The sequence below is a fragment of the Labeo rohita genome, chromosome 11 (assembly GCF_022985175.1).
Source record: "Labeo rohita strain BAU-BD-2019 chromosome 11, IGBB_LRoh.1.0, whole genome shotgun sequence".
Classification (NCBI taxonomy): Eukaryota; Metazoa; Chordata; class Actinopteri; order Cypriniformes; family Cyprinidae; genus Labeo; species Labeo rohita.
The window spans coordinates 23,438,172-23,463,739 of NC_066879.1; the positions used below are offsets into that span (position 1 = coordinate 23,438,172).

Consider the following 25,568-nt stretch of genomic DNA (forward strand, 5'->3'; position numbering starts at 1 on the left):
CTAAGTAAGATTCCCTGGTGGAAGATTGTAGTACAATAAGTATATTTAGCAAAGAAATATTTTCTCCCACATTTTAGTGTTTTATTCTGCTTTCCTTTTTACAGTATACTGCACAAATGCTGTATATCTTATTATGAGTTCTGCTAAAGAAAGAAAGTCCTACAGGTTTGGAACAACATGGAGGTGAGTAAATCATGACAGAATTGTCATTTTTGGGTGAACTATTCTTTTAGTGTACAGTATTATCTATGCAAGCAATAAAGGGTTTGCATTTACGTCATGGTTTGCTCAGTTACCCGGATGCATGGCCATATTGGCGATACTTGGATGTAAACAACAGCATGGATTGCATGGTTAATGTACTACTGAATATGTTTTTCTGCTAATTTATGCTGTCTAAACCATTGATTAAAACATGTGGAAGCTGCTAAATAATATTAAGAATGACTTAGTAAGCAGGAAAGGGCAAAATATTTTGACAAACTAAAGTTAATAGGTGGTAAGATATGTACGAGCAGTATTAATTACGATATTAGCCTAATATTTCACCTACCTGACCGGAAATTAATAGAACAAACGTGAATGTTGTCAAGATTCTTGCTCTGGAAATCCTGGTTTAGTTTGGCCAACCACAAACGCCTTTTGTTCCTCAGTTTTTTCCACTCTTCTCCTTGATTTGTTATAACTTTTGGCAGTCTATAGCACTTCAGATGTTTATCCTGGTGCGACCGATTAGTACAGCCCAAAATATGTAAGTTTCGTTCCGTTTGGTGGCATTGTTTACATTCTATGGCTATTCGAAGACGTATCGTGAAAATATTCTATTGTACTTCGTCATAAATACATCCACACTGTAAAAAAACAATTTGTTGAGTCAACTTAAAATAATTTGTAACCTGGCTGCCTTAAAATTTTAAATTCAGTCAACTCAAAAAAAGTTTATTCAACTTGAAATGTTAAATTATACTAAGTGACAACTTAGATATTTGAGTTGAATCAACTTAAAATTTTAAGGCAGCTGGGTTACTTACCCATCTGTTAAGTTTAGCAAACACAAATATCTAAGTACTTAGTACAACTTAACATTTCAAGTTGACTAAACTTATTTTAGTTGACTGAACTTAAAATTTTAAGGCAGCAGGGTAACAAATTATTTTAAGCTGACTCAACAAATTGTGTTTTTTATTTTTTACAGTGCAGTCTTCCAACAACTAATGAATCTGTCTAACAATCAACTGAATTCTTTTTAATGAAAATCAAAATGAATCAGCTCCTGTAAACCTTTAATCTTGTAATATAGTGTAATTGCTCTAAATACAAATACCTTGTATCTTGATTTGATATTTTATCATCTAATGCAATGCATTTAACACACTTTTAATTGTGGCCTATAGTGTCCAAACACTACTAAGGCAGCATTCCATGCGAGGCCATATAGTAACATTGTCTGCTGTCTAAAACTATAGCTCAATCATTGCACGCTGCCCATTCTCTACTGTTGGCAGATGTTGCAGATGGCAGATAATCCAGAATCTTGGGTCTGATGCAAGCTGGATTTATCCATGGCCATGATACCAACATCTGTCGTGACTTCACAGTAAGCTAGCGGAACACAAGAGAGCGTGGAGTTTGAATACTCCATCGTCAGAGAAGAAAAGTGTTCCTAAACCTCAAGTAAGGGTAAGTTCATCTTAAAATAGATGTGTTTATTGCAATTTGGTTTAAGCAGAAAATTGTGAGGATTATGCTAAAGCTGTGTACATTACTGGCATCTTCAATAGCAGTTCCTTTTTCAAAGTGGAAAACATGATGGAAAATGAGTGTGACTGAAATGCTTTCATTTACACAATAATGTGTGGTTTTTATAGTGAATGTTTTAAGTGTTTTAAGCTATTTTTGCATGTGTTTTACTTATTTTTCCATTTAAAACGGCAAACGACAGGACAAAATGTCATACTGACAGAAAAATGGACCAGCATTATTGACGCCAGTAGAAAACGGCAAATCACATAATCTTACTAATACCCCTGGTTCATGTATTGAACCTTTGAATTTTGCATTGAAGTATTGCACTTGTCATTGAAAAATGGTGTATTTTCACTCACTGTTTTGCATAACTTTATCTTTTTCATAAAGCAGGCTACATGTTTTTTTGGATCATAAAAACATCACATGGTGTATGTATGCAAAACCCAGAATTCTGTTTGTGGGCCATGAGGGAGTTTGTCTGGACTGAGAAGCTTGCAGATGGCTTTTTATATGAGCCACTGCTGTATATATTAATCTGGTTGCTCTATGACTGTGTTCATACAATATTGTGAGCCAGCCTGTGGGGACAGCACCAAAATGATAGCTGTTTATGAAACAAATGATGTAAAGAGGCGAGTTTGTATGCGTATTTCAAATGCACTGACTTTAACTGGTGCTCAAATTATCAGTCACAGTGAGGTTTGAATCATCTGCTTTATCTGTATGGAAATAAAGAACAGTAAACGCAAATCACATCATCACTGAAACTCTGTTCTGCAAAGAGAGTTGCATAACAAATACATCATTTGAAATAGCCTAGCAACAAAGGGAATAGTAAAAAAAATGTTCAGATGAAGAGTTTTAAATGGAATGAACGCTACTATTTACTGCACAAAATATGATATTTTATATTAGTAAGTGCTAATTAGAAAGAGATTTAACATTTCTCATTTCATTCAGTTTAACGATGTACTAAAATAAAACTGAAATAAAAACTATATAAATATGTATTTAAAAAAAAGTTACTGATAAAATGACAAAAACACAACAAAATTAGTAAAACTTTAACTAAAATGAAAAATATAAACATTAATTACTACTTATCTATCTATCTATAAATATATGAGCAATAGACGTAGGCACTCGGACGTAGGCCTATGGCCGAATCACAGCACGTCTACGAGTGTGATATTGCATTTATACAACAGTTCGATGGCACGAGTGTGTAAATACATAAGAAACAACAACAGAGTGTCTTTAAAAGCCAAAGATTCAAATCTACATTTGACAGTTTAACAGCTGAGCCCAAGCCTCCATTACTAATTCTTAAACTTCACTTTAGAACTAGTAATGGAGTAACACTGAGTTGCTTCATTGAAAGCTTATTGTGGTTACTGTATTAAAAGCTCATTGTATCATGTGGAGTAGAGTATTATGAGAGAGAGATGGACTGATCGATCGTGATTACCTGCATCTAATACAGCATTCATTCTTCGCAGTCATGATGAAACAATAGTTTGAAGATCCGCTGAGGAAAGCATTATCTTTGTCATAATGTTAATATCCTTTAATCTGTTTATTTTTCAGTCTAAAAGTCTTTACTGCTGACTCTTAAAACTAGTCTCTGTAACTAAAATCACCATCAAGAACACAAACACCGCTAACACTTTTAAATACTACTGTTTTTCATATAAAATATTATTTATTTAATAACAATTTTTAATAAACAACAACAACAGCCATCATAAAAGTTGCTAGGCAATTCAGTCAAACGTACAAAGACAGCGCTCTGATATACAGCATTGAATTTACATAAACATGATGAGATTTTGCTAACTATTTGTTCTGAAACAAATATTAGTTTAATAAAACCAAAGACTACCCATTAGATTTACCCAAACAAATTATATCATGTTTAACCGCTATAGAGACAGCGGTAAATTCCAGAGGTTCTGGCCGAGGTGAGACTGCTTTTGGGTGGATTCATGAGCGTTGAACAGTCGCTAAAGGCCTTGAGCTCACATGTCCGAAAACATTGATACAAATTTTCAGATAGACATTATCTCTATTAACAAACTGCATATTTAAACGATAAACAAGTACATTCTAGCCTGAAAACCTTAAAACTACATTCTGTGACACAAAAACAGTATTATTTATAAAATTACAGTGGATTTGGGCATCCGCCTTTACACTCACTGTAAGAAGTACCGAAGCGGAGTGATACAATTACCAACGGTGAAGCGGCTGTTGAAGTTCTGTTGGACTTTTTTGGTAAAATGTTTTTTTTTTTCATTTCTTTGTTTGATGAAATGCATCAAGGGAAAAGTTAAAACAGGTTAATTTTACTTCATTAATCACCACACTGGTTTCCTAAGAAAGGTCAACTGCACTGGATTGTGGAACGCAAAATTATGGAGTATGCTCTGTTGTTTATTGCTTATTATTTTAAGTAATAGCCCAGCAGAAATAGTAATAGTAATATGGGCAGCCTGATCTCATGACAAAATTGTACCTGTGAGAATTTTTTCGCAAGATGCAAAATACGTACCGCCATGTACGTTTTGTGACATTTCAATGTGAAATGTACACTGAGTACAAGAATGTTTGTTTTTCTTCCCCAGAACATATGGTACGTTTTATGCGACATTGATTTTGTGCGTTTCATCACTATTCTGACTTGAAATGTTTGTTGAGTGGTGCTATAACTCACAAGCATGCCATTTTAGCTTTTTTTTGTCTCTCATCTTTCAGCTCTTTCATCGTGAGTCATGTTTTTCACAGGATTCGTACCCAAGGATTCCACATCCCAAGTCCAATTCCATGCTGTCTGAGCTTGTTATGTCCAAAAAGCGAAACATATGGAGATGTATTCATAACTGTGCTCACTGTTTTACCACCTCTAGTGTTTATTTCTGTTGGAATCTGCAGTGATATGTATTTATTAGTGTGTATTTTAGTAGGTAGAAACATATGTCAGTGTGTATATTCCAAACATATAGTCATTAATGTAACGTTTAATACTTTTAAACAATTGCATATTCAAACTAAGGATGCAAATGCATTCCCATTGCCCAGTGCAGACTTACATATGGCCAGCATCCATTAGGAAGACACTTTATTTATTAGCATGTCATCAAACACTTCCAGGCTTGTCTGTTTTTTAAAACAAGTTTGTATAATGATCCTAAATTTAGACCTCTCCTGTTGTGATCATATTAGTATTAAAGGCCGTTGTCCAGCCTTGTGTCATAATGAATTCATCCTCTTTAAAACTGACAGAATTTTCCATGCATCAGTGACGAAGCATTTTGTGAGCTATACAGCCAGATAATTAGGACTCTTAGGGACTAAAATAACACGAGTTCATTTAATATGCAATATTCATTCGTGAAATCATATAATTCTAATGCCACTAGCACTGGGTTTCAGTTGGAAAAGGACATTTCACTTGTAAATGTACTGGTGAAGCACATCCGGTGTTCTTTTTAAAAATAGAACCTTTATCGTTAAATGTTAAGTAATACTTAAATGCATCTTTTCAGCATGATTCAGTTTGTAAACAGCGGTGCTTTACTGAAAAATGCACTTTTTTGTTTGCTAGACCAAACGGTACCCTCTCAGGACAATGACTCATCTACACAACAGATTTTGTTCAGTTTTCACCCTGCATTTATATGAATGTGAGAAAAGACCAGGTCTTTGGTGGGCATGTTGAGCCCTCAGGACCTTGCGTGTGACACATTTTCTGAGTTTTAATAGCTGACATTCACATATAACTCACAGGATGTGAAGGCTCATCAGATATGTGCTATGGTTACCCGAGACTGGGTAGACAGCCCGAAAGAGTGATGTGCCGTATCCTTGAGGGTTAAAATTCATGTTTGACTGCCTGGGTTTAAAAAGGTGTGTGTCACATACAAATGAGACAATATGCTGCATGTTTTTCTTATGTTGAGATAACAGAGTAGAAAACAGTACAAGAGCCTGCAGAGAAGAATTTATTCACAGGTGGCTAATTGTTTTGACGCCTGAACCATGTGACTTTGATTTGCCTGGCAAAAGATTTTAAAAATGAATGGTTTACTTAACATTTTTTACTTTGTGCAACCCCATGCAACAACATTTTTATTTTCAAAGTTAATTAAAGTCATTGTATGAAAGATATTCTATTGAATAAACTGTATTTTTAAATAAATATATAGGACAAAAATGGCTTTTCACAAACATTCTGTTTGTTTTCCCACCCTGAGCTAAAATAAGATCTATGCCTCATGTACTTTGACAGAACCAGTAAATTGACTTGTATTTTCCTCTTTGCTAGGGTAAACATGGGAGAGACAGGAAGCAAGGTGGTCCTAAGGGAGTCATCTGTGGATGGAGTCCAGCCCCAGGTAATCTCCCTGTAGATTTCAGCTTCACAAGCAAAACACATTGTACTTCGCAGAGAAATTGTGCATGGCCAAATATAAACACAAATCCTTCTCTAATGTAAACAGCAAAGACTAAACAATTAGATGATGGTTTCTCTTGTTGAGTCAAAAGCAATGTACTAATCTGTGGTGATGCATCATTGTTTAGTTCATGACCATCTGTGCTTATATTTTCATGTGAGTGTGCGTGTGAGGCTCACAGTGTGTTTCACCGTTGACATCCCATTAGCAATCTCTGTTGATTCACTCAAACTCTCTAGCTGTGATTCAGCCTCTATCATTATTCCTCAGAATAAGTGTTTTCATGCTTTACAGTATTCCATGAAAGTGCCAGAATTTATATATTTTTTTAGCTTTATCTTGGATTATCTGACACTGAGTGGTTTACACATAGTAAACCGAATGGGACTATCCTCTTTTTACTTTATTGCATTTTTTCATTTTGATTAGTTTTTTTTTCCCCGATTTTACTAAGAAAATAGTGTTTTAAAACAAATTATTTTTATTTTATTTTTTCTAAGACAAATGTAGTATTTTCTTGGATGTAACTATGTATTTATTTATGTATTTTTATTAAAAATGAAAACATGAAAACACTTTATTTTATCATTTATACACTACCAGTCAAAAGTTTTTGAACAGTAAGATTTTTTATATTTTTTTTTAAAGAAGTATCTTCTGCTCACCAAGCCTGCATTAATTTGATCCAAAGTACAGCAAAAGCATCTAAATTTTGAAATAATTTTACTATTTAAAATGACTGTTTTCTATTTGTAATTTATTCTTTTGATTTTAAAGGAATCATTACTTCAGTCACATGATCCTTCAGAAATCATTCTAATATTGTGATTTGCTGCTCAAAAAAACATTTATTATTATTATTATGTTGAAAACAGCTGAGTAGAATTTTTTCAGGTTTCTTTAATGAATAGAAAGTTCAGAAGAACAGCATTTATCTGGAATATAAATCTTTTGCAACATTATAAATGTCTTTTATTATCTTTATTATCTTACTTTTGAGCAAATGAAAGCATCTCTGCTAAATAAAAGTATTAATTTATATAATTTCTAAAAAATATATACTGACGGCAAGCTTTTAAATATATAGTGTATAGTGTATAATGTTAGAAAAGCTTTATTTTTCGGATAAATGCTGATCTTTGGATCTTTCTATTAATTAAAGAATCCTGAAAATGTACTCAACTGTTTTTAATATTGATAATAATAATAATAATAATAATAATAATGATAATAAATGTTTCTTAAACAGCAATCAGCATATCAGAATGATTTTTGAAGAATCATGTGACGCTGAAGACTGGAGTAATGATGCTGAAAATGTAGCTTTGATCAGAGGAATAAATTACATTTAAAAAATATTTAAATAGAAAACAGTTATTTAAAATAGTAAAAATATATATATTTCTGAAATTTTCTGTTTTTTTTTCTGATATTTCTTATAGGCCATATGTAGTTTTTATTATTATATTTTTTATATTATTTATTTATTTGTTTATTGTAACTTTGGATTTTATTTTATTTTATTTTTACACTTTGAAGGGCATATCAGTGCTATATTCACACTCCACTAATCTCACAGTTGGGTATTTATAAGTGATGGTGGTTTCTTTTAGCCTGCTGTCAAGCCCTGCTGCTCCTGTTAATCCCAATATACCTCCAAGTCAGTTGGTCCAATCACAGGCTGATGGAAGAGTCACATGTCAGGGTCCTTGGATGAGTGTAGTGCATTAGTGTAGATTTAGCACCTGCAAATGGCCTGAAAAGATTTGTGTTAGAGAATATCTGCCAAATGAGTAACTTGATTAGTGTTAAACGCAGACACAATGTGACCCAAATTCAAAAAACAGTACATATATCCTTGTGTACCTTGTGTAACCTTTTCCCCTCAGGCATGTCCAATGTCTACATTCACTTTATGTGATTAAATGCTCTTCCAAGATGAAGTCTGCCGTGCCTTGTCATCTTGCGACAGAAATTCTCATAAGATTTGAAGTTTGATTTGCCTATGCGGGAAGTCTGGTAGTTTGGAGCGGGGAACGGTGCACACGCTAAAAGTGAATCGATTTGCAGGGATTAAGATAAAGAACCGCCCTGGTCTGATGAGGTTTAGAGGGGTAAATCTTGGGATTATGATGTCAGGTCAGGCGCTGTGGTGGGAGAGGAAATTGAATTGTCAAAGGGAATCTGGCTGCCAGGATTATGCCACAATCAGTGTGGCCATGACAAGAGTTAGATCTGTGTCTGCCCAGTGGAACCTTGAGTGTGACTATGATGGAATGGGGTTTAAAAGAGGAAGAATTCCATGTGGAATCTGCACAATTTGGATTGGGAAAGCTAGTTGAATTAGAGCCACATATAGGCATGATATTACAAATGGAGCTTTGCATCTGGTGAGTGTTCCTATATTATATATGACAGCTGCTTGAAGGTTTTACATCATAATTTGTTCTCCTTGCTAACTATCAGTTTTCTTTGGGTTTTTCTTGCAGTCATTAATTATAATATTTTGAATGGCTCACAGCATGAAGAGATGTGCTTCAGTTTCTCATTTATTTGTGTTTTTCAGTGTGGAATTTTGATTGACTGCATTGGAATGCAAATCAGCATTTTAGAATGATTTCTGAAGGATCATGTGACACTGAAGACGGTGTAATGGCTGTTGAAAATTATTATTCGTTTTCTTACCCTTAAAGGAGAAGTTCATTTTCAGGGTGGACGTTTTCTGATAATTTACTCACCCCATGTCATCTAAGATGTTCATGTCTTTCTTTCTTCAGTCACAAGGAAATTACATTTTTTGAGGAAAACGTTCCAGAAATTTTCTCCAAATAGTGGACTTCAATGGTAGCCAGTGGGTTGAAGGTCCAAACTGCAGCTTCAATGCAGCTTCAAAGGGCTTTACACGCGAAACGATTGGTCTTTTTCTTAAAACAATTGACATTTATGTACTTTTTTACCACAAGTGCTCATCTACTTCTTTATCTGTGTACTTCAGTTAAAAAAAGTAGGGTAGGTGAAAAACTCCATTTTCTTCTCCAACTTTAAAATCGTCCGACATTATTTTATCTTTTTTTGTAAACACTGTTTGTCTTTCTTTGCACATTTGCTTTGTAAACACTTCCACCTATACGTCACGCATGTGTGATTACATAACGCATGAGTTTAAACTAGTGCAAGATGAGCATTTGTGGATAAAAATATATATAAATTTGTGTTTTTCTTAGAAAATGACCGATCGTTTCACTACATAAGACCCTTATTCCTCGGCTGGGATCATGTAGAGCCCTTTGAAGCTGCATTGAATCTGCAATTTGGACCTTCAACCCGTTGATCCCCATTGAAGTCCACTATATGGAGAAAAATCCTGGAATGTTTTCCTCAAAAACCTTAATTTCTTTTCAGCTGAAGAAAAAAAGACATGAACATCTTGGAAGACATGGGGGTGAGTAAACTATCATTAAAATTTCATTCTGAAGGTGAACTTCTCCTTTAAATCATTTATATTTTTATCCATGTTGTTTATGTTTTTAATAGCCGACGCCAGCACTTGCCATAGACGGGTTAACCAAAACCAGCAAGATGAAGGTGAAATGGACCCAACTGGGCCTGGTGTTTTTCTTGCTGCTGTCCATCATCATGACTTCTTGCTTCATTTGGCAATACCAGCTGCCCAAGTTAGTGCTAGGTAAGTGAGTTGTCCACAGGTCATGTGTTAACTAACCTTTACCCTGCTCAGACAACAAGACTCCTTCCTTGCGAAAGCCTTAAGTCACACTGAGTGTAAAGAAGATGGAAATATGCAAATCTCTTTCAGTTTTAGAAATGCTTCCTACTCCATATTTATAACTATAACAAAAATCTGTCCGTTTTGGTGTCAGACGTGCATGTCTGAGACGTTACACCAGGTGATATTAATAGATCCTATTATCTGCTGTCTCTGATTGGGGATTGACTTAGAATGCTAAAGACGGAAGACTGTATTATTTTCTAAGTGAATGTGCAGTGGAGCTACATATGTAAACCAGTTTTGTGCTGCTTAATCCGTAGACCACAGGCCATTATGTAATAAGGTGAATTCACTAAACCAAAATCAAGTTTAACTAGGCATTATGTGTCCCAGAAAAACACTGGTTTGGTGTGTATCGTTGTTATAACACTACTAAAACATTTTGTTAAAGGAGAACTCCACTTCCAGAACAACAATTTACAAATAATTTACTCACCCCATGTCATCCAAGATGTTCATGTCTTTCTGTCTTCAGTCATAAAGAAATTATGGTTTTTGAGGAAAGCATTTCAGGATTTTTCTTCATATAATGGACTTGATTGGTGCCCCGATTTTGAACTTCCAAAATGTAGTTTAAATGATCCCAGTCGAGGAAGATTTTTTTCGAAAAATAACTATTTGTATACTTTTTAAGCACAAAATCTCATGTAGCACAGGTTCTGGAATGTGTGTTCATGATGCTACGAATTAGTGATGATGGGTCATTCTTTTTTGAACGAATCTTTAATGTGACTCGGGAAAAACGAGTCATCTCGGGGAGTGATTTGTTTAATCGCGTATGCGCAACATCCTAGTAGGTTCTGTACTGGAATTAGTTCACCTGTTTCAAAGCTTCGGGTTCTTCGAGTCATTCGTTCATCTTATGGGGCTGTCACGTGATGAACGAACGACTCAAACCCGAAAATTTGTCAGATAAGAGGTGAGGTGAGCTAATCATAGACTAAAGACCCAGGTAAACAATGAATTAGTCTTTTCTGTTTCTTATAGCATTATAGTTTTGTCTTGTTTGTAGTGTAATCAATGTTTGTGTAAGCAGTAGATGTGTTAGGGAAGTAACAACATTTTAATTATATTTTGCTAAAATGACCAAAATGACTCGAAGAAGATTTGTTCATTTTGCTGAACGAGACTCAAAGGTCAGAGTCGGTAAAATGATACGAACTTCCCATCACTACTACAAATCACGTCTAAGTTCATCCTCTGTGTACTCCGGCTATTTATTTTCTGAAAAAAATGGCCGATCATTTCGCTAGATAAGACCCTTCTTCCTCAGCTGGGATCATTTAGAGCCCTTTGAAGCTTTATTTAAACTACATTTTGGAAGTTCAAAATCGGGGCACCAATGAAGTCCATTAAATAGAGAAAAATCCTGCAATGCTTTCCTCAAAAACCATAATTTCTTTACGACTGAAGACAGAAAGACATGAACATCTTGGATGACAAGGGGGTGAGTAAATTATGTGTGAACTGTTGTTCTGGAAGTGGACTTCTCCTTTAATTAAAATAAAACTGGTTAATATTAGGTTAAAGGTCTATTATGCCTCTTTTTGCAAGATTTAAGTCTCTGGTGTCCCAGAATGTGTCTGTGAAGTTTCACCTCAAAATACCCCATAGATCATTTATTATATAATTTTGAAAAAGCTTGTTTTGAGCGATAGCAGAAACACACTGTTTTTGTGCATGTCTCTTTAAATGCAAACAAGCTGCTGCTCCCCGCCCCTTTTTCCAGAATAGAGCTGTGCCTTTATAGCTCCTGCCTCAGATACTAAAACAAAAACATCTGTTTGGTTTTGATGATCATGTGTAACGTGCTGAAATCATGCATTTTAAACTAAAATATTAGTTTAAACTTCTGATGAGTGCACATATGTGAGTACTAAACTAAGTTCTCCTTCATGTCTTATTGCGCTTAAACTGTCAAATACACACAAGTCTATGTTAAAAACACGCTGGAGGTACGAAAACAGTCGGTTGTGTGTGAGAAGGTAAACAGCTGGGAAAGAAATCACGTTTATATTAGATCTGTGTGGCAGCAGCATAATATACAGAAAAAAAAAAATCAATAAATCCACTGCTTTCTTGTCTCCTCTGAAGCTGGGACTCTAAATAGTGTTCTGTGTTCTTTTTCACTTTTTCTGGGTTGGGAGGTACACTGGGGACCTGATTACAGGACTTAAACATGAAGAAAGTCAGATTTTCATGATATGTCACCTTTAAAAAAAAATGTAATTAAAATTAGAAGCTAAAATGTAAAAGTTTAAGCATTAAAAATACTAATTGTGATATTGGACCACAAAACCAGTCTTAAGTAGCACGGGTATATTTGTAGCAATAGCCAAAAATACACTGTATGGGTCAAAATGATCAATTTTTATGCCAAAAATCATTAGGATTAAGTAAAGATCATGTTCCATGAAGATATCTTGTAAATGACCTACCGTAAATATATCACAGCTTAATGTTTGATTAGTAATTTGCATTGCTAAGAACTTCATTTGGATAACTTTAAGGATGATTTTCTCAATATTCAGATTTTTTGCACCCTCAGATTCCAGATTTTGAAATAGTTGTATCTCGAACAAATATATATCTTAAACCACACATCAATGGAAAGCTTATTTATTCAGATCTCATTTTCAAAAAATGTACCCTTATGACTGGTTTTGTGGTCCAGGGTGACAATTGGTAAACTAAAGTGAAAACTGAAATAAAATACGATAAATTAATCTTAAATATTAATATTAATATTAAAAAAGAGAAAAGACAAAAGCACAAAACAAAATAACTAAAAATAAAGTGAATTTGAAAATATAAAATTAAAAGCTAATTCAAAATATTAATGAAAACTGTAATACTATACAAATAATTCTAAAATAACACTGGTCATTGTCATTCTTTTAGCTGCAAACACGTCTATAATAAGCCAGATCTCATTAGGTATGCCAGTGTGCCTCATTCTCAACAAACTGACACTCAGAACTGAGATGGATAATTGCAGCATGCTATTTGCACTGAGCACCAATTTTGTGTCCATCACCTGATTTGCATAATTCCTTTAGTCATTTGGTGTGTGTGTGTGTAGTTCTCAGTGAATCCAACTCTAGTAAGTTCACTCCCTTTATAAATTTCTTCAACCCACACGATAGCTTCAATTTTGTTCTCAAATCTCATTTTTTCCACATCTTAGAAATGGTCAGTTGAGTTTATTTACATTATGCATGATACAGTCTTCTATAAAAATCTTTTTAAACTATTGAAACAGTGACAAAATGTATCAATGCATGGTCAAACATTTGTCTCTATAATGTTTGTTCTGTTATGGAAATTAAAGTGGGGCTTATTATTTGTATGTGTATTTAAAATGAATCCATCACGGTTTTCATTCACAGTTATTTTCTGTTGTAATTTTGTTTAAAGGGGTCATCGGATGCCCATTTTTCACAAGTTGATATGATTATTTAGGGTCTTAATGAAAAGTCTATATTATACTTTGGTTAAAAATTCTCAATGGTTGTGTAAAACAACACCCTTTTTACCTTGTCAAAATCAGCTCTGCAAAAATCATCCTGGCTGCTTTAAATGTTAATGAGCTCTGCTAGCCCCGCCCCTCTCTTCTTTCTGCTGCTCTGCAAGATTGTTTACTTTAGCCCATAGACTGTAACACACCGGCAGGCATCTGAAAATGGCTCGATTTGAAAAAGGGTATATTATTTTTAGAGATTAATTGAAAACCACTGCATGGATTTTTATCATTATAGGGTAGATTTGTACATACACTGCCAACACACATTAATGTTCAAACAACATATAAAAGTGAAGTTTGCATCCGATGACCCCTTTAAGTGGAAACTAAATGTGCTCTGTTCACTAAATTTCAATGTTTGTGCAAAATTTCTTTTGCACCCATTGTTTTCTCTTTTTTGTATCCGTATGACTGTGTGCCTATTGTTAAGAAGAAAATACTGGGGAAAGATCCAAATCTATGAGAATGTGCCCTCGCTTCCCAGAGCCCACACCTCTTGAACACCCCATCCCATCTTTGAAGGAGGCACTTGAGAAGGTAAGCACTGAGAACTAAACTCTACGCTGCCCAAAATCATATTTAACCAGTATTTTTATTTAATGATTTTGCTCTTTGTAGGATTACAACACTTTTATCTGTTCATTTGCTTTCACCTTATTCAAAAACTCAACTCAGTTATATCTAGATCATAATTTTAGAATGTCCCCTCGCACTTAGACACCATTAGAGCAAACCCTTGGCGGAAAGTGCACAACTTATAAATGCAGTTCCTCCACCTGTACCTGTGGCCATTAAAAGCATAAAACGCCTTCATTGCTCTTGAAAGCGGCGGTAAAAAGAATTTACTACTGCTGGAGGCATTTGTGACAGCACCTTAAAAATGTGTTATGAATATGAGAGAACCACACCATGATCCTTGAGTAGTTTAACACAATATTTAGACAAAAACATGATGAAAAAAATAAAATTCATTTGGCATTATTAAGAATGTTGGCTCATAGAAAATGTAAAAAATTATGCTCTCAATCATTAAGGACTTCATTGTTATGTTGAAATGCGTAATTTCTGTGCCATTAGCATCGTCAAACGGGATCGCAAAAATAGTGTTTTCAGACAGGTTTTCTGAACACTTCGCTCTTCAGCCATTGGTCAGTCCAACAGAATGTTCCACCCCAAACACATGCCATTGGTTAAGCTAATTCTGCCAGTCGGCATGCTAAACAGAGCAATGTTTTGATTGCCACTGTCATATTTCAGGGAAATGGACACATGTCTGGCTTACTTATACTTGTTTGTAATGGAAATATATACTACCATTAAAAAGTTTGGAATTAGTATAATTTTTAATATTTTTTAAGACTAAAATGGGTTTTTTTTTTTTATTCAGCAAGGATGCATTAAATTGATCAAAAGTGACAGTAAAGGCATTTATAATGTTGCAAAAGATTTTTAAACATTGATAATAAGATGTTTCTTGAGCACCAAATCAGCATATTAAAATGATTTCTGAAGGATCATGTGACACTGAAAACTGTAGTGATGGCTACTGGAAATCCATCTTTGCATCACGGAAATAATATTCAAATTTAATGCTTTTTTTAGTATATTTTAGTCAAATAAATGCAGCCTTGATGAGCATAAGAGACTTCTTACAAAAACAGTTGTTGAACGGAGGTTTATTTTAACATGGAGCACATTATACAAATCACATTTCATGTTCATTGGAATTACTGCTGTCATATTAAAAATGTAATAATGTGTTGTTATTTGTCTAGGTTGATGCACTGTTGCGCAATAGCATCAACCCCATCAGCCTGCCTTCATTGTCAGCTATTGTTACTTACAATGACTCAGTACTGTGGACAGGAAACTTCGGCAAGAGAAATGGCAGTGATCCTAATTCTGCACCACCAAATGAATACACCATTTACAGGTAAGCCATATATATGGCATTTTGCAATGTATTTTATAAAATATATATTTATGTATTATGTTAATGGATAAATCCATACGCTACCAGTCAAAAGTTTTTGAACAGTATGATTTTTAATGTTTTTTAAAGAAGTCTCTTCTGCTCACTAAGTCTGCGTTTATTTGATCCAAAGTACAGCAAAAACAGTACAATTATGAAATATTTTTATTTAAAATAACTGTTTTGTATTTAAATATATTTTAAAATGACATTTATTCCTGTGATTTTAAAGCTGAATTTTTAGCATCGTCACTTCAGTGACATGATCCTTCAGAAATAATTTTATTATTCTGTTATTCTGATTATTTATTATTATGTTGAAAACATAATAGAATTTTTCTATTCATCAAAGAATCCTGAAAAAATTTACTCAACTGTTTTAAATATTGATAATAATAATAAATGTTTCTTGAACAGCAAATCAGCATTTTAGAATGATTTTTATAGGATCGTGTGACTAAAGACTGGAGTAATGATGCTGAAAATTTAGTTTTGATCACAGGAATAAATTACGTTTTAAAATATATTCAAATAGAAAGCAGTTATTTTAAATAGTAAAAATATTTCACAATGTTACTGCTTTTGCTGTATTTTGGATCAAATAAATGCAGGCTTGGTGAGCAGAAGAGACTTCTTTAAAAAAGAACATTAAAAATCTTACTGTTCAAAAACGTTTGACTGGTAGTGTATGTATGTATTACCAGTGTTTGAGAGGTTATTTTGGAAATGTAACAGGTTACACATTACACCATATTTAAAATGTAATAAGTAGTGTAACTGTTTCAATTACTGATTACATTTGATTACGTTTCTAAATTTACATTTAGTCATTTAGTAGACACTTTTATCCAAAGCGACTTACAAATGAAGACAACAGAAGCAATTAAACCAATTTTCTAAATCCTTCATCTCTTGAATTAAGATTATAATAATTTCATTTTAAAGCACAGCCACCACAAAATTAGAATTTTGCACCTCTTTTTACTTTAAGATTTAAAATCATACCAAGAAATAGTAAGTACAAGAAGTATTCAACTGTTACCCCCTTTGTAATCGTTAACATTTTCAGTAACTAATTTAATTACACATTTTTCCTCAGTAACTCTAACAGATTAAAGTTGTATTCATTTTGTAATTAAATTAAGTAATGCCAATATATGTAACTAATTACTCCCAACACTGTACTATATATTTTGTATTTTTTTGAACATTACATTCACTAGAAGAGATTGTTGCGCTGAGTGAAAATCAAGTTGTAGTTTTTGTAGTTTTAAATAAATAAATATGTTTTTGCCAGACCTTCTCAGGTCTGTATCTAATTCAGTTTGCAGCTAGCATCCTCTTTGTTTGCATTGAGTTACATTCCAAATACTTGCTTACACTGGTTAATAGGAGATAAACTTGCTTCTGCATAGCACACAAATCACCCTCATACAATAAAGTCTGGCATGAAGAGAGCATGTTATCCTAATTGTCAATTAAGTATCTGCATGTCTGTTTTTTCCCCCTTCTCGAGGGTCCTTGATTCGGACCCATATAGCAGCAATCATTCAAGCATCATCGCCTAAGAGCTACGCTGCTCTTTTTCACTGAAGATGTGCAAAGCTCCACAGTTAGAGCCCAATTATATGCCTAGCCTGATTTAATCAGTCCAAATCCACTTCTAATTTGCTCATTTTACATTATAGAGTGGAGCTGTCATTTCAAGCACCACAGTTTAATGTTGTTGCAATTTTAAAGTGGACAAAAGCAAGCTTGTTTGCTCTATTGAAAGCTATGGACGTTTTATACTGTACATATTTAGGTACATGTCCACTTTCAAAAATCTGAACCAAATGGACATGAATACCAGCACTATTTTGAAGCAAGGAATGTACATTTTTGCATCTTTTTGTTGATGTGAATATTTCAGACCCTTGAATTACTGCTGAAAGCATTTTTTTTTTAAATATCCTTTAAAGGAGAAGTCCACTTCCAGAACAACAATTTTCAAATAATTTACTCACCCCCTTGTCATCCAAGATGTTCATGTCTTTCTGTCTTCAGTTGTAAAGAAATTATGCTTTTTGAGGAAAGCATTGCAGGATTTTTCTCTATATAATGGACTTCATTGGTGCCCTGATTTTGAACTTCCAAAATGTAGTTTAAATGCAGCTTCAAATGGCTCTAAACAATCCCAGCCAAGGAAGAAGGGTCTTATCTAGGGTCATTTTTTTTTTCAAAAAATAAAAATGTGTATACTTTTTTAAGCACAAAAGCTTGTGTAGCACAGGCTCCAGGATGCACGTCCATGATGCTGCGAATTAGCAATGGGTGGTTCTTGAACGATTCTTTCATTTTGAACGAATCTTTAATGTGACTCGGGAAGAGCAAGTCGTCTCAGGGAGTGATTCGTTCAGTCGGGCATGCACAACATCCTATTAGGTTCTGTACTGGAATTAGTTCACCTGTTTCAAGTCTTCGGGTTTTTCGAGTCGTTCGTTCATCTTATGGGGCTGTCACGTGATTGAACGAATGACTCAAACCCGAAAACTTCTCAGATAAGAGGTGAGGTGAGCTAATCATAGACTAAAGACCCAGGTAAACAATGAATGAATGAATCTTTTCTGTTTCTTATAGCATTATAGTTTTGTCTTGTTTGTAGTGTGATCAACGTTTGTGTAAGCAGTGGATGTGTTAGAGAAGTAACACGTAACATTTTAATTATATTTTGCTAAAATGAACGAAATGACTCGAAAAAAGATTTGTTCATTTTGCTGAACGAGACTCAAAGGTCTGAGTTGGTAAAATGATCCGAACTTTCCATCACTACTACGAATCATGTGTAAGTTCAACGTCTGTGTACTGAGTATGGCGAAAAACTCCATCTTATTTTCTCCTACAACTTGAAAGAAGGACATCGTTGTACCTTTTTGTTTATAAACAATGTTTACAAACTTACTTGCACTTTCTTAGTCTTTGCGCTTTTGTTTTGTAAACACTGGGTCTGTAGTTCCACCTACGTTCCGCGTGACCTTTTGACCTGATTCAATAGTACGAAGCGTCATGAACGCGCATCCCAGAGCCTGTGCTACACAAGCTTTTGTGCTTAAAAAGTATAAAAAATTTTATTTTCTGAAAAAAATGACAGATCGTTTCGCTAGACCCTTCTTCCTCGGCTGGGATTGTTTAGAGCCCGTTGAAGCTGCATTTAAACTACATTTTGGAAGTTCAAAATTAGGGGCACCAATAAAGTCCATTATATGGAGAAAAATCCTGAAATGCTTTCCTCAAAAAACATAATTTCTTCACAACTGAAGACGACTTGGATGACAAAGGGGTGAGTAAATTATTTGTGAATTGTTGTTCTAAAAGTGGAGTTCTCCTTTAAGTGTCTATAGACCTGGAAATTAGAGGGAAGATCTTATTTCTATCTGAACTATAGCCTAACATGGCCAAGGTCACATTTGCACACTTTAAATGTTCAAAGGCTAAAGCTTTGTACAAATATTCCATAATTTGGTTTCACATCACACACATTTCCCTTTTAGTTTATAAAACCTCTCCATGGACTGTAGCGCTATGCTGTGTTTAAGGCCAAAGATTATTTCTAAAGGTCCTGAGGGCTGGCAGCTGCATGGTATGGTCTTGAATACAGATGATGAAGCTGCTGGCTATATCAGATCTTGAGAATTTATAGCCACTTTCTCCGCTTCTTGCGAAGTAATCTTTTCTAAGTCCTGTTAATGCTACTGAGCTGCTTTTCTCTGGTTGTAGCTTTAAAGATCATCTTGTACACAACCGAGCTATTGTTTTCAAGAGTCAAGCTATTGTAATGGATTATGGAATGGTTTTATGACGTTTTCAAAGTCAAGGGTGTTCACAAATATAATCCATCTTTGAGTTGCACAGTGTTTTGAAGTGTTATGTTTACATGGATGAGAAGTATATAGGATTTGTGAGGGCTTGCTGTTAAGAGATGTCATTTTTGTAGTTCAAAAGGCTGATATTGAGCTCATAAACTACTCAAGGCCAGTCTCACTGTCAAGTTCTGACGCACACACTCGGTTGGCAAGTCAATCATCGTGGCGTAATGCAAACGACTAAACAAGTCAGGAGTTGTTAAATGCCTTTTCATGAATGTGTGAAGCTTAATAGGACTTAATACGAATAATGACATTTTTCATATTGAAATACACAAAAATAAAACCTCCAGTGAGTCAGAACATGTTTATCGTTGCTTTACTTGATTGATGGCTGGAAATACAGTTAATACAGATTTTATGATGACATTCTTCGAAATGTAAAGTAGCATTATACTTCTCACAATGTCTAGCAATTCCATTGCATTTTCATGATTAATAATTCAATTTCTTTCCAGGACTTAGAGTGCAGAATGCAAAAGCTGTTGTGGTTTTTCCACAGCCTGATTATTTTCATAAATAATAAAATCTTACTTTGAGCACGTTTGAATATAAAAAAGTTCTGAATCTGCTCCATGGTTACCCCTTCTGTAGGATTGCCAGTGTATCCAAGATCTTTCCCACCCTGATGCTGTATCGACTGTGGGAAGATGGCAAGGTGGGCTCTCTGGATGACCCACTGGAGAAGTATGTGGACAACTTCACCATTAAAAACCCACTGGGCAAAAGCAGAGACTCTGAGCTGAAATACGTCACTGATGGGCTGATCTTCCTTGACAGCGGTGAGGTTCAAATCCGATCGTCCTCTGTGACATTAAGAAGAATGGCCAGCCAGCTTTCTGGTAAGTTTTCAGCATCCAGTCTTTTGTCAAGAAGCAGTTCCATGATTGCACAATCACCGAACACTATGTTTGTTCACAGCATGTAATAACCATAGCAGCAGGTCAAAATTAATGTTTCTTTGAACTCAGCGGTGGTCCAGCTGTTTGACCTCAGATGCTAGTGGTGAACAATTTAGTGGAACAAACTCAAGAGCTCAGCGTTAAAAACAAGAAACTCGTCTACTGCAATTTAACAGTAATGAAAGTAATGTACCTGTAGTGACCGATGAAGTACGCCTCACGTAATTGTGTGTGATTACTGTTTGTGGCCGGTATGCCAGCTGATTAAAATGACAAGCTGGTAGAAATATAAATTAAACACTTCTCTTTAAAGGAGAAGTCCACTTCCAAAACAAAGATTGACATATAATGTACTCACCCCCTTGTCATCCAAGATGTTCATGTCTTTCTTTCTTTAGTCGTAAAGAAATTATGGTTTTTGAGGGAAGCATTTCAGGATTTTTCTTCATAGACTTGATTGGTGTCATTTTAAAGGCTATTGTTCACTTAGGTCTATTTTTATTACCACAAAAAAATTAATTATAATTATCCGAGTACTCGATTAATCGTCAGAATATTCGACAGATTACTCGATTACAAAAATAATCGTTAGTGACAGCCCGATCGGTATGTTCGCACCGCAGAAACTAGAAATTTATTTAGTTTTAGGAACTAAATTATCTCCTACTTCAGAGTAGGGCCTAAAACAGTTCAAGGAACTACCACCCTGTTGAAAAAAACAGCATATGCTGGTTTGGTATGTTTTGAAGCATGGCTGCTGGTTTGAGCTGGTTTAAGCTGGTCCTAAGATGGTCCTAAGCAGCTAGTTCCTTAAACCAGCTCACGACCATGATATGTAACACTGCAAGTTGTTACAAAGAGATCAAGTCAGATTTTCATACTTTTTTAATCACGTAAATTGTGTTTTATCTCTGTTATCACCAAATCCATGACACACAACAAAAACAGCTTAGATCACTGTGTCCATTCACCGGTTGTTGACATTTGTAAATGCTGCGACTAAAGACGCCGCTGTCGGTCGCTTCAGAGTTCCTGCTGCCGGAAGGAAAACAGCCCAAGGGGGAAATTGGTTCTGTAGGAACTGCCATGCTGGCTAGTTCCTAATGCTGAGTTCTTAGATGTGTGCGATGCGAAAGTGCCTTTTGATAATGTGCCTTAAAGGGATAGTTCACCCAAAAAGGAAAATTCGGTCAACAAATACTCACCCTCATTGGGCCTTGAACATGGAAGTTGCAATGCTGCCTATGCAGGGTCAGAAATAGTGGTTTTTAGGTGCAGAAACTGAATAAAGTAATGAAATTTCAAATAGCATTGCACCTTTCACTGTAGCGGGTTTGCGCGCTTTGGATGAGCGCACACACAAATCTTCTCACTACGCGCAAGCTCGCGTCTTCTGGCTCTTAAATGTTTAAACTGGCAAAAAATTGAACCGTACGGTTCAATTTTTAACCGAGAACCGTTCCACCCCTAGTCAGAAGGCTCTCGGATTTCATCAAAAATATATTAATTTGTGTTCCAAGGATAAACGACATGAGCGTGAGTAATTACAAAATTACTGATTTTTCATTTTTGGGTGAACTAACCCTTTAAAAACTAGAGCATAAATGTCCACTTGCTCACAAGCTGTTGCTTTTTGAGTCCAATATTGGACTGTCCTAAATCCTTCAATAACAGCCTCTTTGCAGAGTCGCCGCTACATTTATTATACATTATCCATATTTCCTCACCATAACTTGGCAGGCCAAGTTTCAAATGTAGAAATTGCTTTTTAGTTTCAATACATACTCTTCCTGTGAAGAAAAGTTTGAGTTCTGAAAGTTTTGTTCATGTTTAAAAAAAAAATCCCTAAGCTCCAAATGTTCATAAAATTGAAGCAAATTGCTTATTAAAGTGTCACAATTATGCATTATTCACAACATTGTATTTTTTGCAGGTCTACCCCGAAGACTTCGTGGAACTAACTTGCTGTGGAAAGGAAAGACCAAGGCTGCAATCAACCTCCTGCAAGATGATGTGCTCGTCGCTGATCCAGGGACCAAGTAAGTTTCTGCCACATTAATTCACCTAATTTATGAACTCATTTTGTGTCATCTGAATTCCTTCTTTGTAAAAAGGTTATGGACCATGACAATGATGATAATAACTTTTCTGTTGTCTCCTAATAACACTCCTTGGAGGTAGAAAGAGGACATAACTTACTGTTCTCTTCGATTTTCTCTGTTAGATGTCACTATAGCAATTTGGCGTTCTCTTTGCTCGCCCATGTCCTATCTGAGAGAGTTGTGGGTATCAATTACCAGCGATGGATCACGGATAACATTCTGGGCAGGTTGGGAATGGAGGACACTGGGTTTGACATCAACCCTGGTATTCAAGGTCAAATGGCTGTAGGTGTGTACACCAGCGGCCAAGCGGCGCCTCTTTATGACTTGGGTTGGTACCGCCCCTCGGGCCAGATGTATTCAACAGCTGCTGATATGGCTAAATTATCTATGATGTTACTGGGAGCCTATCACCGCAAGCTATTGGAGCCCGACACTTTAAAAATTATGCTAACCCCTCTGTTCCGCTGCAACAAAGACTACTTCGCCAACCGCACCGGAACGCCGTGGGAGGTGAATGAACAGATGGGATATGAGGTGCTACGCAAAGATGGTGATCTCGATGGCTACTCCGCTACATTCTCTCTGGTGCCTCGGCTTAAGCTAGGATTGGTGGTGCTAATGGCAGGTACACGGCCCCAGAACCAGGATATGGTGTCAAAAGCCTACTCGTATATCATTCCCGCAATGGAGAGGGCCTTCAGGGAGGCCAAGCGGATGCTTATTCCTCCCCCCAATCCTGCACCCTACGTGGGCTTTTACACTTACAGCAACATTACGTTTTACGAGATTAAAGCGGGGCCAGATGGTGTCTTGATCATGCAGCAGTTTGGACCTCAAATAGAGGATCTAATCCCCGAGCGGTACCGGACCATAAAATTAAATTACCTAGTGGACCGAGTCTTTAGAGTCGTCTTCGAGAAAGAATATCCTTGCGTGCTCCGTGTCAACACTGCGTCCGTGTCCCTCGAAGCCCAAGACGGACAGCTGTTCAACTTTTATGTATTTGACAAGAAAGGTGTGTCTCCTGGATTCGATGCTCCAGGGCTCAATACATATAATGTGATTAGAATATCCCGCAGACCTACGTTCTCTAACTGAGGATGAAATGGTTACTGGAATAACTGCTCAGAGACACTAGGTGTTTATACATGAGCGATTGAATGAATTGATCACAGAGGATGGCTAACACTGTCATTGTTTTTCTTGTAATAGCTTGTTTACCCTGTGAAAAAATTTCAGCATATCCTGTTTTTGCACATACGTTCATATCCTTGTATATATAGAGGTCCTTATATTTTCATATCCACTTGCCATTGTATATAAAAATCATTTTGTACAGTAAGCATCATACATAAATTATTAACGCTACTTTCTGGATCTGTGGTTTTTCAAGCAATATAATACTTTTGGAATATGGAGACCTCGTTGAGTTTATTGGTCTCTCTAAATCACTGTCACGTTTTCATTTTCTATGCTACTGCAACTGAATATGAAGAAATAAACCCAGTTTCAAGTGCTCTAATTGTCTTTTATGCAAAATATGCCTTTTTTAGGTCCCGTTCTATGTAGGAATATTAATGTCTTAAATATGTTATCACCAAACGTTTAATGAAACTGCATGATTTTTCTGAAAAAGATTTGAGTTTTGATTGTAAATTTTAAACAGGTAAAATCATAATTCAAAACTGATTATTTCACCAAAAATGAAAATTATGTCATTAAATACTCTTCAGAACACAAATTAAGATCATTTTAATGAAATTCAAGCGCTTTCTGACCCTCAATAGACAGCAACGCAACTACCATGTTCAAGGCCCAGAAAAGTAGTAAGGACATCGTTAAAAATAACGACTTTATTCATCAATTTATTTCCATGTCCATCTTCTATGTGCGTTCATGAGAGTATGTTGAGGTACTCTTGTAAACGGGCATTGAAGACTGACACAGAAGAGAAGAAATTGTTGAATAAAGTCATAAAAGCTTCATAAAATTAAGGTTCAACCACTTATGTCACATGGACTATTTTAACGATGTTCTTACTACCTTTCTGGGCCTTGAACGTGTTAGTTGCATTGCTGCAGGGTCAGAAAGCTCTGGGATTTCATTAAAAAATATCGTAATTTGTGTTCAGAAGATGAATGAAGGTCTTACAGGTTTGGAACGAGAATATTTTAATTTTTGGGTGAACTATCCCTTTAATGTTTTTTCTTCTCTCTCTCTCATGTTCTATAAATTACCAATATCAAAATCTCCCACAGACAGCAACTCATATGTCTCACATTTATGTCACAGCTGGATGACACTGCTAGATTAAACTGTCAACAGGCAAGGTCACTGACATGGGAAAGAAGCAAATAATGACCAATATTTGAAAATAAAGCCACAGTTCTCCAATGTATTTAGTAGTTGCAATCCACAGTTACAAGAAATAATCTAATTCTCATAATGTTGAATTCTAGTCAAGCACTTTTGGCACAAACATTTCTAAACCAACAATAAAACTTTATAATTGCAACATTTAAACCAAAATCCCTGCACACAGCATTCTTGTACCTGACAAGCCCCTGCAGTTAATTGAAACATAAAATACACACTTTTCCATAATAGTCCATAAAGATTAATGTGCCATGCAGCTCGTATTGTTCTATTTTCACAATGTATTTTTTCACTGACTCCCTTCTGGCGCAAGTATGCTACTTCCTCTCGTCTCCCGTACTGGAGGAAAATAGATTCAGGGAACGATGTGCTTCTTTCATTCTTTTCATGTCCTCATGACACAACTGACAAAAAGAACAACTCATTTCCAACAAGACTGACAGCGCTCGTTTGAAATGAATATTGTCCATAATATGACATTCCGTAGAACAGAGTAATACAGTTTCAATTTAGATAGATAGATAGATAGATAGATAGATAGATAGATAGATAGATTTTTAAAGTAAGATGAAGCTTATTTAGCACAGCGCATAGTATCTATACAATCTACATAAATCATCTAAATGCAAACATCCTAATTTGAATGAAAAAGCTTCTGAGTAAAGACACAGGGGTAGTTATGCCATCACAATATGTTATTCTACTAACTCTAACTGTCTACTAATACTCTAATTACATTAAATTGACATGTAGTTGCAAATTAATGAATGATAGTTGACATGTATAGTGCCTTCCATT

General features: G+C 35.4%; 1 protein-coding gene across 3 annotated transcripts; it reads left to right on the forward strand.

Annotated features, from left to right (window-relative positions):
• Window positions 1-1,546: 1,546 nt before the first annotated feature.
• Window positions 1,547-23,804, forward strand: lactbl1b (lactamase, beta-like 1b). 3 transcript variants are annotated; one of them, XM_051122265.1, is made up of 8 exons: window positions 1,547-1,680; window positions 6,074-6,143; window positions 9,738-9,888; window positions 13,944-14,050; window positions 15,289-15,446; window positions 19,982-20,229; window positions 22,223-22,328; window positions 22,514-23,804. In XM_051122265.1, the coding sequence occupies exons 2-8, from the start codon at window positions 6,081-6,083 to the stop codon at window positions 23,490-23,492; spliced, it is 1,812 nt and encodes a 603-aa protein (XP_050978222.1). In that variant the 5' UTR covers window positions 1,547-1,680; window positions 6,074-6,080; the 3' UTR covers window positions 23,493-23,804. The 3 variants fall into 3 exon arrangements, with proteins under 3 accessions (XP_050978222.1, XP_050978224.1, XP_050978225.1); XM_051122267.1 differs by having other exon boundaries at window positions 13,947-14,050; XM_051122268.1 differs by lacking the exons at window positions 1,547-1,680; window positions 6,074-6,143 and adding an exon at window positions 8,431-8,593.
• Window positions 23,805-25,568: the final 1,764 nt, after the last annotated feature.

Coding starts and splice junctions, on each gene's coding strand:
- lactbl1b (XM_051122265.1), top strand. CDS start 6,081: ATGGGAGAGACAGGAAGCAAGGTGGTCCTAAGGGAGTCATCTGTGGAT. Junction 9,889..13,943: donor GCTGCCCAAGTTAGTGCTAG/GTAAGTGAGTTG, acceptor CCTATTGTTAAG/AAGAAAATACTGGGGAAAGA. Junction 14,051..15,288: donor TGAAGGAGGCACTTGAGAAG/GTAAGCACTGAG, acceptor TTATTTGTCTAG/GTTGATGCACTGTTGCGCAA.